The following is a 15,522-nucleotide window of genomic DNA, read 5'->3' as shown; positions in this document are numbered from 1 at the left end:
GTTTGAGGATGCCTCACGGAAGGCTTACTTAACGTTTACATGGCTTATGGCTTGGTATAAACTGCCTGTTATTGCAGGCTGAAGTTGAGAGGCTCGTCATGTCTATGTGCGGAGAAATAGTGAGTAAAGTGCTAACAAATGTCAGTTTTGTGATTGCCAAGGACGTATTGGCAGCTAAATACAAGGTATGGGCCTGTTTTTTGATTAGCTGAAATAATCTCAAGTTTTTAGTAGGATGCCACTTATAAGATTTATTCTTACCTGTTTATTTGTTCTTTCTCAAATTTTCTGTATGTATATTCGCTCACAACTGTGGCATCCCATTACAAGAGACCATTTTCCATGGGTGTCAATATTGAAGCTGTTTAAGTTATAGTTGCTAGCATGTTTATTTGTTGACAGCGTTGACTTGTGGTCACTATGATTTATCAGTTTGCTGTGAATAATTTAAGAAGGCCAATTCTCAAAATTGATTGGTTGTTTCAATGCTGGCGTGAGCATCGCCTTGTCCCATGTGAAGCATTCCGGTTACCCCCCTTTGTGGGCTTGACCATATGCGCAACCAATATTCCCTTGGGTAAGGGTAAACAAATCAATCTTGGCAGAACTTTTAGATGGAGATTTCAAATGTAAAATTCCAGTGCAAATGTGTTTGCTTTATGTAGATGAACGCAGACAGATTGAAGATGCTTGCATTCAAAATGGTGGCTGTTATTCTGCAGATTTGACAAAAAAATGCACTCATTTGATCGCTAATATATCCTTTTTTATCTTATGAAATAAATCTATGCATCTTGTTTTAACTCAGGTTTGCTTGTCCTTGACACTTGACACACCCCGCAAGGGGATAAATTTAGGGTAGCGAGAAGATGGGGTACTGTAAAAATTGTCAACAGACAATGGTTTGGACAGTGCTTGGCTGCAAAAGGTTGCTATATCTACTGGTTAGGGTTCTTATTGTGATTTTCTATCAACATTGGGGATTGTGATTGTTTTGCTTGAGCTTTTCGAATTCTGTCTTTGTTTACCTGTTTTCACGAAAATCTGCAGCTTGTTTGGATGAGGATCTGTTTTCAGTGAACGCTGGCAAAGAAAAGGCAGTAACAGTCTCCCAAGTATCTGGCCCCCCTCCCTATGTTTCTCCAGGGGAAAACACCAAGATAGAAACTGTCATGTCTTCTGCGATGTCAGTTGTTTCAAATACTGTCTCTTGTGATCAAGCGTTGGAGAGTAACAATGCCATTGCTAGGCCCGAGAGTTCTCCTCACAATGAGGAGCAGTCTGTCCCTTCCAATAGAAGTGAGAACTCTGGACGTGATGATGACAGCATGTATCTTTCCAATTGCCAAGTGTACTTTTCTGGGTTTCCTGCACCAGATTTAAGGAAATATGTGAAGATGGTCCGTGATGGTGGAGGAACAAGGTTCATGGAGTTTAATGACAGAGTTACTCATGTTATCCTTGGGAATTTAACAGAAAGGTATTTAATAAAACTTTGAAAGCCCGTGAGCTCCATCCAGTATTTAGCTTGTTGAACTGAACATCTTCCTGCTGCCATTTGCAGCTCACAAAAGGACGTAAGGCATAATAGTCGCATGGGCTCCATTCGATTTGTTTGGCCTCTCTGGCTTGAAGAGTGCCATCAACAGAAGAAAGAAGTTACAGTTACCCCAAAACATCTTCCACCAGAGGAATATTTTTCAAAAAGTAATACTAATGTCCGTCTGTGAACTAACATTTGCTAGTTACTTGTACTGTTCTCATGAGAAATCGTTTTGTGTACATTGTATGTTTTGTATTGAAAATAGGGTGCGGTTCTCAGGAAAAATTATTCACAGAGGGTGTGCTCTCTGGGAAGCAGCAGCCCTTACCGTCAGAGAGTTCTGAATTTGAGGTAGACAGAAGTGCCAGTTATCAAGAAGGGTTTGCCATTGACAAGAACTACACATTCGATAAACATAAGCATCCACCTCTCTCACAGAAAGTTCATGTTGGTGACTCCACAGATCCAGGCAGGCTCATTTTTTTTGTGTAGATTGAGAAGCTTTTCCATGTTTAGCTGCTAGGTACTGTGTATGTTTTTCATGCATACAGATTTACATGTGTTTTTTATGCCCTTTGAGGGGTCTCATGTTCCATAAAGGCTTGTGCTCATGTTTCTGATAGTGAAGGATTGAGTCACTTTTGGTAGTTCAGCTTCACATTGTACTTATCTTTAACGCATTGCACAGGTCATTCTTGCGAACTTCAGTCACTTAATGCTAGCAAAGTGCAGTTGGATGTGGTCAATCTTGCTTCTAAAGAAGGCCAGCCAGGACCAACTACTATACTTGACAGTAATTCAATTTTTAAAGGATATACTTTTGCAATAAGCGACTCTTTTCCTGTGGAGAGGGTGAGTTTGAAGTTGTCCGCTCTTCTATCATATTTACAGTATTTTAGAAGGCTTGGCAGCAGCATCAAATGTTTAACGTAAGGTAGTTTGTTTTTATTTTAGTCATTTTTATTGAGTTTGATGCTGTATCTATCTCTTCTCTCGCTTTACTACCTCCATCATAAGAGGGACAAATGCTGTTAGACAGACACAATGGATTCAACCTCTTCAACTAGTGTGCCTTGATTGGTTTCTAGGAAAGAGTTCACTGCTGTAACAGTATGTGTATCTCAGACCATGAAGATGCGGCAGGCCTCAATTGTTCTTTCATCCTTTTTGTGGTCCATTCTTTGGCTTCCTATCTCATTCGTCAGGATCTTATACAGTTGGACACCAGGAGGACATGGGTAGAGCCGATACAGGAGTTGGGCACGAAGATGGCTTTCTACAAAGAGCACCTTCTCCAACTTTTAGGGGATGGGTTTGTGACTCGTCCCAACTACATGGACACTCATTTATCTCATGGTCTGCGATGTGCTATTGGTCAGATTCGCACATCCTCACACCAGCTGGAGATTGAGACGGGTAGATTCAGAGGGATACCACCAGAGGCTAGGATATGTCAACTATGCGGTAGAGAGCCAGAGATAGAGCTACACTACATATGCCACTGCACTGTGTATTATGAGATACGAGGGCGCTTCCATTGCTTATTCAGGGAGGGTTTTGGACCCCTAGATAGAGTCATGAGGCATCAGGACCAAAGATGCCTTGGCTTATATCTACTTGAGCTACACTGACATAGAGACAGTCTGTTGGGGAGACATGGAGTACGACAGTCGCAGAGACAGATCACAGATTTCTTTGGATCGAGGGAGCCAAGAGACCAACCACCAGCATAGGGTTGTACCCGCATTCATACCAGAGGCACCCTCATTGACAGGGCGATTGAGCTCGGGAGATCGAGACGACCACAACCGAGACACAGGAGCACACTACATCGACGGAGACTCCAACAGAGGATCAGAGGCATTCTAGCACGACACCTAGATTGTCATTGAGGGCCTATTCTACATTTTCACATCTCACATTTCACACTTCATTTCAGTTTTCATTTTTACTTTCAGTACTTTTTGTACTTGTACTTCAGACATTGTATTAGATTCACCACTTTGTATCTGATGGTCTCATAGGTCATTTTGGCCTTTTGAAGACGTTAATATATCATTTCATTTCTTCCAACCGTGATGACAGTTTATCCTAATGTTAATTTCCTAGTCTACCAATGGCGTCCAAAAATTAAAACCATTCTTTATTTTACAGATTCCTCTTCAATGATTTGTCGACCTGTTGGCATTTTTGCCTCCAACTTCCACAGGGCACAGGGGGTGTCGACTGTTTCTTACCATAGGACCACATTTTGTTACTTTGTACTTTTGCCCTTTCCTAATAGATGGATGACACAAGTGTAAGTATTCATCTCATAGATCGAATAGATGTAAAAATATCTTTCTTTTTTTCTTTCTTTGTGTGTGTGTGTGTGGGTAGGCTGGATTTAGGAGGGGATTCTTTACACTCGATGTGGGTAAGCTGGATTTAGGAGGGGATTCTTTACACTCGATCATATTTCATGCTTAGAGCGATCATTGAGGGCAGAGCACACGGGAGGAGGATTTATTGTAGCTTTGTGGATTTCCGTAAAGCCTTTGACACAGTCCCTAGAGCACAATTGATACGGAAACTACATGACTTGGGAGTCCATAGGAGCTTGTATGGGGAATCATGGTACTCTATGAGACAATTATAGGGAGACTATAGAAAAAAAAGGGTCTTTCGAAGCCTGTTCACTCTATTATTGGGGTGAAGCAAGGATGCCGACTTTCTCCGACTTTGTTTGGATTGTATGTTGATGAGATTTTTGACTATATTTAGACTACAAGGGATAGAGGGGCACAATCGCCAGGTACATGGTTAGCTCTATTGCTTTATGCCGATGATGTTGTGCTTATTTTAGTCTTTTGAAGCCTGTTCACTCTATTATTGGGGTGAAGCAAGGATGCCAACTTTCTCCGACTTTGTTTGGATTGTATGTTGATGAGATTTTTGACTATATTTAGACTGCAAGGGATAGAGGGCCACAATCGCCATGTACATGGTTAGCTCTATTGCTTTATGCCGATGATGTTGTGCTTATTTTAGACTCTCTAGAGTGTATGCATCTAGACATTTGGATGCGTTAAATGCTTATACACATGATAGTGGGATCTCCATCAATCTTGGCAAAAACAGCGTATTGGGTTAGGAGATCAACACCTATTTTAGATATGGATAGTAGATAGTGGAGTATGTAGACTTCCATACATATCTTGGCGTGGTATTCAATGGACCTACTTTCTCTATGAGAGGTGCTTAGAGGCGAGATTGACGAGGAGATACACAACACTAGAAGGACTAGAGAGGATATGTTACATGTGTAGTTTTACGAGCCATGCTGTCGCACTAAGCTGTTGTTATTTGATACTTTGGTCACTTTTACCATGCTTTTATGGAGTATAGATATGGGGACTTAGCTTGGATCATCATAGTCGATGAAGGTGCACATAGGAGGGATGGAGATCCATGGAGAAACCACTTGTATCCATGATTTTCAAGTTGATTCAGGTGAAAGCCTCATTGCCAGATTATGAGAGTTGAGATGAGTGCACCGTTGATTGTAGTGGAGGCCCATGCTAGATCACTATCTTTCGTTCATAGTGCACGGGAGCTCCCACGCGACAGATATGTACGACTAGCACTTGAGTCATTGCGACAATTGGCTAGTGAGAGTGATACTTCATGTTGGCTTGCACATATATCATGTTGGTTTGAGCTACATGGATTTAGTATGGATAGGCAGCCCCCTTTTCAACATTCCATGGATTGCACCATCCCTCACCCTCACACATTTAGAGATTAGCCGGATTATCAGACACGATTTTAATATCTTAAGGGAATAGTTGACTTTAGATCCAGTAATTGTTTTACCAGATCTTAGGAAGCCATTTGTGGTCCAGAGTGACGCGTGTGGCAACAACATTGGAGCAGTTCTAATGCAAGATGGTCGGGTAGTAGCTTATGAAAGCAGAATCTTGCAAGGGCCAGAGAAGACTATGCAAATCTATGAGAAAGAGTTATTGGCCGTGATTCATGCGCTTTCTAGTTGGAAGCACTACCTCTTAGGTGCTGATTTTGTTGTCCAGACAGACTATTAGACCTTGCGATACTTCTTGACACAATCAAAGCTATCCGAAAAGCATATGCGATGGGCAAACATTCTTTCTATGCTCCATTTCCAGATTATGCATGTGGAAGGCAAGAAGAATGTTGTGGCTGATGCGTTATCAAGAAAGCCACAAATTTTAGCTGTGTCAATTCCTTATCATCATGAGCTAGATGACATGAAGGAAGAGTATATTGCTGATGAAGATTTTGCAAGGATCTTTGAACAGTTACAAGAAGGGCAACATCACGAGCACTACCTCCTCAGAGATGGTTTTATGATGATGCATGGCAGACTTAGTGTCACTAGGCCACTGCGACGTAAGGTCATGTCCCACCGAATGCACAGCATCGTGGAATTGATGCGGCAGTGAAAGCGGTAGAGACATTCTTTTATTGGCCTACTTTGAGGAGAGATGTGGATGCCTTTGTGCGAACATGCGTGATTTGCCAAAAGGTCAAATTTGACAGGCAAAAGGCACCAGGGTTGTTACAGCCACTGCCGATTCCGGATAAGCCATGGGAAAGCATTGCTATGGATTTTATCTTTGATCTTCCAAGAGCTCTGATAGGGAATGATGGTATATGGACCATTATGTGCAGGTTCAACAAACAGACCCATTTCATCCTATCAGGAAGAAGATCTGATCAGATGGCACGGTCATTCATGTATAATGTGTTTAAGTACCATGGTATGCCACAGTGGATTGTCAGTGATCGTGATCCTCGCATGACAAGTTTGTTTTGGAGAGGATTTTTTGAGGACATGGGCACTACGCTCAAGTTCTCGTCTTCGTTCCATCCTCAAATTGATGGACAGTAAGAAGAGGCTAATTCTACTGTCTTAGATCGGCTGAAATGTTACGTGTCAAATAATAAGGGCAAGTGGGAACAAGATTTGTCTATGCTTGAGTATGCATACAACAATACGGTGCATTCGTCCACATGCAAGGCACCTTTTGAGATTGTTGAAGGTGGCAAAAAGGTTCCTCCCATTTTGCATACAAAGGACAAGATCTTTGAGATAGATTGATATGTTGAGAACATGGATGAAATGTATAAGAAAATCAAAGTTGCCTTGAAGAAGACTTAGGCAAAGCAGAAAAGGGTTGCTGATCGTCATCGACGTGAACGGTTGTTTTCACCTAGTGATTGGGTTCTATTGAGGTGTTAAAAAGGCAAGGTTAAATAAAATAAAGGGCAAGGAACGGTTGTTTCCTAAGCTCAGTATGCGTTACTATTGGCTTTTTCAAGTGCTTGATAAGATCAACGATGTTGCTTATAGGCTGAAATTGCTTGACACTTGGAAGATTCATAATGCGTTTCACGTGAGTCTTCTAAGACCCTTTGTGGGTGATGCACCAGAAGATATGTCACAAGAGGATTAGCCAGAAGTTGATGAACTTGATGAGGTTTTGGTGCTTGAGCAGATTTTGGCACATAAAGAAAGAAAAGTTAAGGGACAGGTTGCAAGACGCTATTTGGTGAAGTTCAAGAACTATCCACCTATGGATGCAAAGTGGATGGAAGAGCATGAACTGTTAGAGTCACCAAATGTATTGCAGCTTTACCTTGAGGCCTTTGGGTTACAACCCACGTATGCCCCAACCCAACGTGTGCAAATGAGGGGTAATAATAGAGCTAGCACATTAAGTGTACATATGGATTCAGTGTAATAGAAGTGTGCATCGCTCTTCAAGTGTTAAAGGTATAATGTTTGTCACAAACTGATGGCGTGGAAGCAAACAATACAAACGGACAAATGACGTGGCAACAGACTATACAGATTTTTGGAACTTGCACAGGCATGCTGACGTGGTAGACAATACGGATTTCCGCGTTTTGCGTTGACAGCTGCTGACGTGGCAGATTGTATGGATTTTCGTAAATTACGTTGATTGTTTTTTTGGACAGTTTTTGGACAAGATGCTTTGGAGTTCATTTCTTTTGGGATAAATAGCTTTTGGGGCATCCCTTGTAAGACTAAAAGAGCCCTAAGGGCCTCACTTCTCTGAGCATCTAGAGCGGAGGACGCCTATGGGAGTTGTACTTTGCTCAAAGATTAATATAAAAGAAATACCGAAAGGTGCGCTAGTCTTTGGGGCCAATCTCTCTGGGCATGGAACTACGCCGGGCCATGTCGACCAAATTAAAGTTGTGAAGTATTTTAAGTGATTCTCTCTCGTGTCGCGACAGATTCTAGACTTCGGGTGTCCAAGTTTGTTACAGTGGTATCAGAGCATTAAGTGTGTGCTTTTCTCAAAGCATAGTGGTCCTATTAAAGAGCAGACATGGCACTTGGGCACTTCGTAAATTGATATTGAAGAATCTGTGTGTCGTGACCCCGGACTTACTAGCCACTCCCATCCTTACTTCATCGCGCATCAGGCGCGCTCCCGTCTTCATCGCTCTATCTTACAGGGCATAAAGCCATTAAGAATTCCAGATTACACATGGGTTCTCGTGGAGAATTTGACAGAGATAACACCTCCCAGTTGAAATTAGGCGCAGGAACTAAAGAAAAGAATGAAGATTTTGGCAAATTTTTGGTGGAGAAGTTTGCCAGAGCAGAATACAAGCGTCCATTGCACGTTGACATGAGTGTGAAAAGATTGATGAAGACTCTAGAGACCCGAGATTTGCGAAACACTTGAAGAATTACTCGATTGATGAGATTCACTTGAGATGGCGTGAGGCCATTGAGTCTCCTCTCAGGACAGGATGAAAGGTGAAAGGACAAACGAGTGCAGAAAAGCGGAAACTTTACTCGCAAGAAGAGCTGGAACATAACTGTTGACCAGAAGATGAACGAGATACTGGAAATGACACTGAAAGAGATATTGATGTACTGACAATCTAGTTGTTTGTAACAGATAATCGGAAATAGAAGTGAGGAACTGGCATCTGTATGGATTGGCAAGCATGGAGCTGGACATCCACTCTTTTGCAACAAGGTGAGCCATCTCCTTGTCTGCTTTGCAGGTGAAATCAAGGATGAGATGGTGAGATCAACAACTCAGGAACGAATCGGATATTCTTTCGATTCGAGATAAGAATGATGAATTTGAATGAATGAATGATGACACATGTTGAATGATTCTAGTGCATCAAGATTTCATATGAATGAGATGAGTGGATATTGTAGGGAGCGCATCAAGAGTACCTGCGGGATGAGATGGCTACACAGGGATTTAGGTGCATCAAGACTTCTGGACGGATGAGATGACTAGATGATTGAAACACTTTATTCAGTATGAACTAAGTGTGTGAATATAGAACTTTGAAATAGGAATTTTTGAAGATGATTCTGATTTATGTATGAGATTATGTTGTCTGGAAGAACTTGCTAGTTGTGTGCAAATAACACGTGAACTCGATGATGATGAATGTAATGGGGAGCAAAGACCACTTCAGAATGAATCCGATAAGTATCATGAATTTTGTATGAAACTAATATGGAAGAACCTTCTATTTGTGAATAGACAATAGGATTGAGAATGAGATGATGATGATGATTTTGGAGCAGTGACAGCTCCCGAATGAACCTGATAATGAATCATGGATCACGATGAATTCAATCGAATGAATGGTTAAACCACTCTGTTCAGTATGAACTTGGTGATGGATTGGGATCCATGGAAAAGATTTCTCGCACACGAGAGTGCTTGAGGCGAATGACTCCCGCACACAATAGTGCTTGAGGCGAATGATTACTCGCACAAGACAGTGCTCGAGTCGAAAATCTCTATAGACATACCGCAATATGGAATTAGTTAACCCGACAACAGTGAGGTCCGGAATGGATCTAGACGTGGTTACTAAATACGTTGCTGGTAGTTATGGGCTGAGATTTGGAATGAATGTTCCTGTGATTGATTTGTCATGTGATGTCCTGTAATGTCATGTGTAGTAATGTGACTGTCGTCTTTGTAGAAGTGCTAGATGTATCGTGTCTAGTGCATCGGTACTTAGAGTCAGTGTGTAATGAATCAATTTATGGCCTCTATCTGTTTTGCAAGCGTAATCGAGGGTGATTACAATTCTTTCAAGAGGGGGGTATGTCACAAAATGATGACGTGGCAGCAGATGATACGGGTGGATTGGTGACGTGGCAACAAACAATACAGATTTCTGGAATTTGTGTTGGCATGCTGACGTGGCAGACTATACGGATTTCGTGTTTTGCACTGACAGCTGCTGACATGGTAGGCTATACGGATTTTCGTAAATTACGTTGACTGCTTTTTGGGCAATTTTTGGACAAGATGCTTTTGAGTTTACTGCTTTTGGGATAAATAGCTTTTGGGGCATCCCTTGTAAGAATAAAAGAGCCCTAAGGGCCTCACTTCTCTGAGCATCTGGACGCAGAGTCTGAGAGTGGAGGATCCCTACGGGAGTTGTACTTTGCTCAAAGATCAATGTAAAAGAAATACCGAAAGGGGCGCTAGTCTTTGGGGCCAATCTTTCTGGGCATGGAACTACACCGGGCCGTGTCAACCAAATTGAACTATGATTTTAAAATTGTGAAGTATTTTAAGTTATTCTCTCTTGTGTCGCGACAGATTCTAAACTTGGGGTGTCCAAGTTTGTTACAGTGGTATTAGAGCATCAGGCGTGTGCGTTTCTCAAAGCATACCGGTCCCATCAAAGAGCAGACATGGCACTTGGGCACTTTGTAAATTGATATTGAAGAATCTGTGTGTGTTGTAGTGTTTCGCCCAAGGACGTTTCTCTCACTCAAGAAACTGTAGGACCTACCATTGTGCATAAGACCGTGTGCCTTGAGCGTAGGAAATGCAAACATTGTATACCGGGGGTTGCAGTTGTGGTGCGCCTGCGAGAGGATAGTTGACTTGATGTACGCGCTCGACCACCTCCTCATAAAGAAATTCTCATGGATATTTGTAGCCGTAAATTCTTCGACATGACAGATCACATCATTGAAGACATGCATTGGAAACATGAAGATGTTGATTGCGAGTATCATGATTTGTTAGCAACCTATGACGACAAAGGAAGGTGCCATTCAGATCAGCCGATTAGCTTTGGAGTCTTGGCATTGTTTGAACAAACATCTCTTCCATCTGCTTGGAGAATTCCATCATTCCACAAAAGGCATTGCATCGTCATTGATCCATCTTTGGCAGCACATCGGGTCCACACCACTGCATCTTCTTAGCTATCAGTAGCTATCAATCCAGAGTCAAAGAATTCCAATCCGAGCCTACATTCGTAGCCACATCCATTGTAGAGACAAGGATTCATCTAGAGCTTCCATCATACGACAATCTAGCCGAAGCCCTAAGAGGAACCTCTATCTTTGAGGAGTCATTTGGCGGTTTCATGAGACATTATATAGAGGACTTGCCATGGTTCGTGGGCATTCCAAAGGAGATATCCATCTTCTTCTCCCATTCGGCTTTGCTCCACCAATCTTTCTGCGTAGTGGTAGCATAGGTTGCCCGGTTACCTTTGTGGGCATCAATGTTTGCATATCCAGCTATTCGCTCTATCGGCATTTATTGGGTTTGCAGTTTGGTTCACACTATCCGAGTTTGGGACAGCAAAGGCTGCCCGATAATCAACAAGGGAATCGTTGATCCAGGAGGCAGTCCATTGTTTGCGAGTAGATGCGTCATCATCCTTGTCTTTTGGACATTTCAACATAACCTGAGGGAGCCTCTCTCAAAAGTAGCTGTGGAGGACATCATCTAGAAGGCCATTCGTTTGAGATCATCTTATGGCATGCATGGAGTTCGGTACGAGTACCTCACCTTAAGCAGGAGGGGATGTCACGTGCACATGGCTCTGTTTGCCACGTGAACATGCTTCATCGACCTCCAGAGCCAATTTGGTACATATCTCTAGATAGGAGTGTTTAGAATCCTAGGAGGATTAGTACTGGCAATTTGGGTGGCCGAATGCTTGCGAATAGATGTATCATCATCATCCCCGTCTTTTGGACCTTTCCACATTCTCGGGGGAGCCTCTCTCCCCAAAGTAGTCGTGGAGGACATCATTTAGAAGGCCATTCATTCGAGACCATCTTATGGCATGCATGGACTTCAGTACCCGTACCCCACCTCTAATAGGAGGGGATACCACGTGCACATGGCTTTGTGTGCCATGTGGACATGCGTCATCGACTTTTGGAGCCAATTTTGCACCTATCTCTAGATAGAAGCGTCTAGAATCCTAGGAGGATTAATATCGGCAATTTTGTGATCCTGTTCGCAGGACCTGCATGCTCGGACGAGTCCATTAGATCAGGTTTTCGAGTTTTGGAACCCTCTTGCATAAATGGATTGTACAAGCGTTTTGATTGATGTTGTTACACTATGGTGCACATCTGGCATGACGTGCATATAGTTTTAGATTGGCGGGATCCAACGAGCCATTCTGCGCGTTAATTGGATTCGCGGGTGGTGTGCGACGGTTCCACCTAGTAGAAACTCTGCCTGGACAAGTTTATTAATAAATCATTTCAAACGATTTATTTTTAACTGTATTTCAAATGTGCCTTACCTAAGCTTTGAAAAGTTGTCCAGTAGTATTCTCCCCTATGTTGCTGCAAATCAGCCCTAGCGTTTTGCAACATTAGCCTTTGGCGTTTTTCCTCATCATCGTGAGCCACCTCCGTGCCGGATCATCCCTTGCAGCCAACGTTTTCACTTTTCATTCCATACCGTCACCAGAGATAGCTTGGATGTGCTGACGCTATTCTCATTGCTACAGCCCGGTACTTCGGCTGGCCATTGAGCCTCTTCTCGGCCATTCCCTCGCCGCATCGAGTGCTCCCATTGCTGTCCATCATTGGCTCCATCATCATGTGTATTTTCAGCCCTGCTTTGTGCAACATATCTCCTGCAATTTTGCAGCGAGATCTGCGTTTTTGCAGCCAGCTTTCAGCCCTTGATTCCTCTCACATTGGGAGCGCAAATCAGCCCTAGATCTACCCCTTGGTGGCTTTTGCATTGAGGTATTGCATGTGTGTACATTCCATTTACGCAATAGAAAGCAAAGACCACATCGGGAACGGAGAGGGTTGGTTGGGACCCCATTGGGTGTCATTCTCCTTTTCTCTCTCTCTCTCTCTCTCTACATATCTCTACCTCTCTCTACAAAGAGAAAAAAAGGGACCATCATTTGTGCTAAGTAGCACACATTCAAGCAAGGAAAGAAGTAAAGATTTGTGGAAGTGTAACACTGTAAAGTCTAGATCTTCACCATTTCAATTCGGCTGCACATGACATTGGTATCAAAGTTTGAAGCTTTTGCACTAATCGGCTAATCCCCAAAAGGTTTTTTCTCTCTTGTGTTTTTGGTTGTGATTTGTAGCGCTTCGGTGATACTCCTCCCACTCTTGGAACAACAGGCTTTCCATAGCACGTGGGACTGTGCTCCTTGAGTGTCGGAAAATAGCAACCAATTGTATAACGGATGTTGCATTCAAGGTGCGTCGATGAGGGGGTAGATAGTATCCGGAAGATAAGTTTGCAACCTTCCTTGAACCAAGAGCAGAAATGCTTGCATGGTCAAGACTCATAGCGGAATGGAGACCTTCCCCAATTCTGAAGGTGAGCAAGTTCCCCCTTCGGATCCTCCAAGTAGTCCTCCCTCTACCCCTCCGTCCTTGTCACCCAATCCCAAGGGTTCCATGATGCGGATGATGATGCGGAAAGATGTCACGTGTACATGGCGCTGTGCGCCACATGGACATGCTTCCTCGACTTCCAAAACCATTTTTGCACCTATCCCTAGATAGGAGTGTCTAGAATTGTAGGAGGATTAGTACCAGCAATTTTGTGAGCCTGTTCACAGGACTTGCATGTCTTGACGAGTCCACTAGATTAGGTTTCCTAGTTTTGGAACCCTATGCATAAATGGATTGTACAAGCGTTTTGATAGATGTTATTACACCACGGTGGGCATTTGACATGATGAGCATGTAGGTTTGGGACAGAGGAACGAGTCGCTCTTGTCCGTTCGCCAAATGGTTCACATAATAGTTAGTTATCGTCAGAAACTCACACATGCGCACATTTGCACATTTTCCCAACTTGCACAATTTTCCGGACGTGGTAACTCAAAAAGTCAATATAAAAGGAGCAGCAAAGGTAGCGTTTTCTCACAAATTTGGGAGTGCCAGAATTCAATGCAGCATTTGCAACAGCAAGCTCAAGCGCTTTTGCTCCATCTCGCAGATCAGCCCTAGCGCTTGCAACTCAGCCTAGTATTTTCAGCTTTTGGCATCTTCTCCCTCGCCGAAACGCCACGGATTTGCTAACGCTCATCTCTTTGTTGTAGCCCGGACCTTCGGCAGCCTATTGAGCTTTTTCTCGGCCATTCCCTCGCCGTATCGAGTGCTCTCATTGCTGTCCATTATCAGCTCCATCATTATGTGTGCTTTCTGCCCTGCTTTGCGTGAGAGATCTGCTGCGTTTTTGCAGCCAGCTTTCAGCCCTTGATTCCTCTCACATCGGGAGCGCACGTGATGGGTTTTAGGGTTAGGGTTTCTGCATCGAGGCCATCTTGACCTATGCGTCCGTTGGCAGCGTAACCGCGAAACGCGTTTGAGCAGGCCTGAAACGCGAAACGGCTGAAACGGTCGAAACGTTTCACCTTGCAGGTGAAACGCCTGGACTGAAACGCCTGAAATAAAAAATTTCCTTTAGAGAATTTGGCCATTAAATAGTTATTTATTTATTATGTATATGCTATTTCAAGGTTAACATAGCATGTGTTTCTACTCACTGCACTATGAACACCTATTTTGTTAGTACATAACTCTATATATACACAAAACTGGTGTTTCGGTCAAACGTTTCAGTTAGGCCTTAGCCTAGAGTGAAACGTTTCGCGGTTACGTTGTCCGTTGGCGAGTCACAGATATACTCTCCCTAGAGAGGTGGTCCATGCTAAGCTCTTGGTCAAAGCTAGAATCCTTTGTGCCGTGAACAAATGTGGTGTTGCATTTGTGATCATCTGTGTGGCACTAGGACATTTCAATGACCTTCGGGTCTAGGGCTAACTTGACTGTTTTGCAGATTTCGGCCGAGGGCCTAAAACTTATAAAAGAAGAAGGAATTGAAAAGATTAACACTTATGGGACTTGCAACTTATGGGACTCCCAATTGATGGGACCCAGCTGAGAGGGACAAATTAAAGACATACACTTAGAGAACTCGTAAAAGAAGGTGATGCGACTAGCAATATGGATTTTCGTTTTTTTCACCGACATGCTGACGTGGCAACATGTTTCCACAAATTCTGCTGGCTTGATGCATGGCACTGTGTACGAATTTTCCCAAATTATGTTGGCTGGATTTTGGGCAGATTTTACGCCAAGTTTTTGGAATCAGACGCTTTTGTTATTAAGTGCTTTTAGAACTTATGCTTTTGGGGCTCTGTTTTTAGCATCCCTTGTACTCTTTATAAGTGTCCCATGGCTAGTCTTTGAGGCATCTCGATTCTCGACGCAAGCTTGAAGGGCTGGACCCATCGGGAGTTGTATCTTCTTGAAGCAATAATAAAGAAATACCGAAAGGGGCGCCAGTCTTTGGGGACAACGCGTCTTGGCTCGGAACTCGGCTGTGCCGTTTCGTCTTTCTCTTTCTCTCTCTTTCCAAGTTGTTTTGAAGTACTTAAAGTGTTGTCAATGTGTAGATTGCGGTAATCTCTGTGTTCCTGTCCGATCTCTCGTCGAAAGTGGTTATAGTGGTATTAGAGCTTCAGGTGTGTGCTTTTCTGAAAGCATACTGGTCCTACCAAAGAGCAGACAGAGTAAGATGGCGCTTCCAAAGTTTTTTTCAAAGAATCTTCGTGTCGTTGCCCCGGACTTACTAGCCACTCCACCCTTAGTCCATTGCGCATCGGGCACGCTCTTGTCT

The 15,522-nt window shown here is 43.2% G+C and overlaps 1 protein-coding gene across 1 annotated transcript in view; it reads left to right on the top strand.

Moving 5' to 3' along the window:
- Positions 1-7: 7 nt before the first annotated feature.
- The window catches only part of MEI1 (transcription coactivator), a 33,059-nt gene continuing 17,544 nt past the window's right edge, over positions 8-15,522 (top strand). Inside the window, exons 1-8 of the mRNA XM_086502451.1 lie at positions 8-185; positions 433-577; positions 666-758; positions 836-928; positions 1,051-1,480; positions 1,565-1,707; positions 1,809-2,012; positions 2,232-2,395. Of these exons, the coding sequence (XP_086358577.1) occupies positions 99-185; positions 433-577; positions 666-758; positions 836-928; positions 1,051-1,480; positions 1,565-1,707; positions 1,809-2,012; positions 2,232-2,395 (1,359 nt within the window). The 5' untranslated portion in view covers positions 8-98. The remainder of the gene's footprint in view (positions 186-432; positions 578-665; positions 759-835; positions 929-1,050; positions 1,481-1,564; positions 1,708-1,808; positions 2,013-2,231; positions 2,396-15,522) is intronic.

The sequence above is a fragment of the Adiantum capillus-veneris genome, chromosome 27 (genome assembly GCF_014529385.1).
Source record: "Adiantum capillus-veneris isolate H3 chromosome 27, ASM1452938v2, whole genome shotgun sequence".
In the NCBI taxonomy this organism is placed as follows: Eukaryota; Viridiplantae; Streptophyta; class Polypodiopsida; order Polypodiales; family Pteridaceae; genus Adiantum; species Adiantum capillus-veneris.
This window is presented reverse-complemented; position numbering and strand designations above follow the sequence as displayed.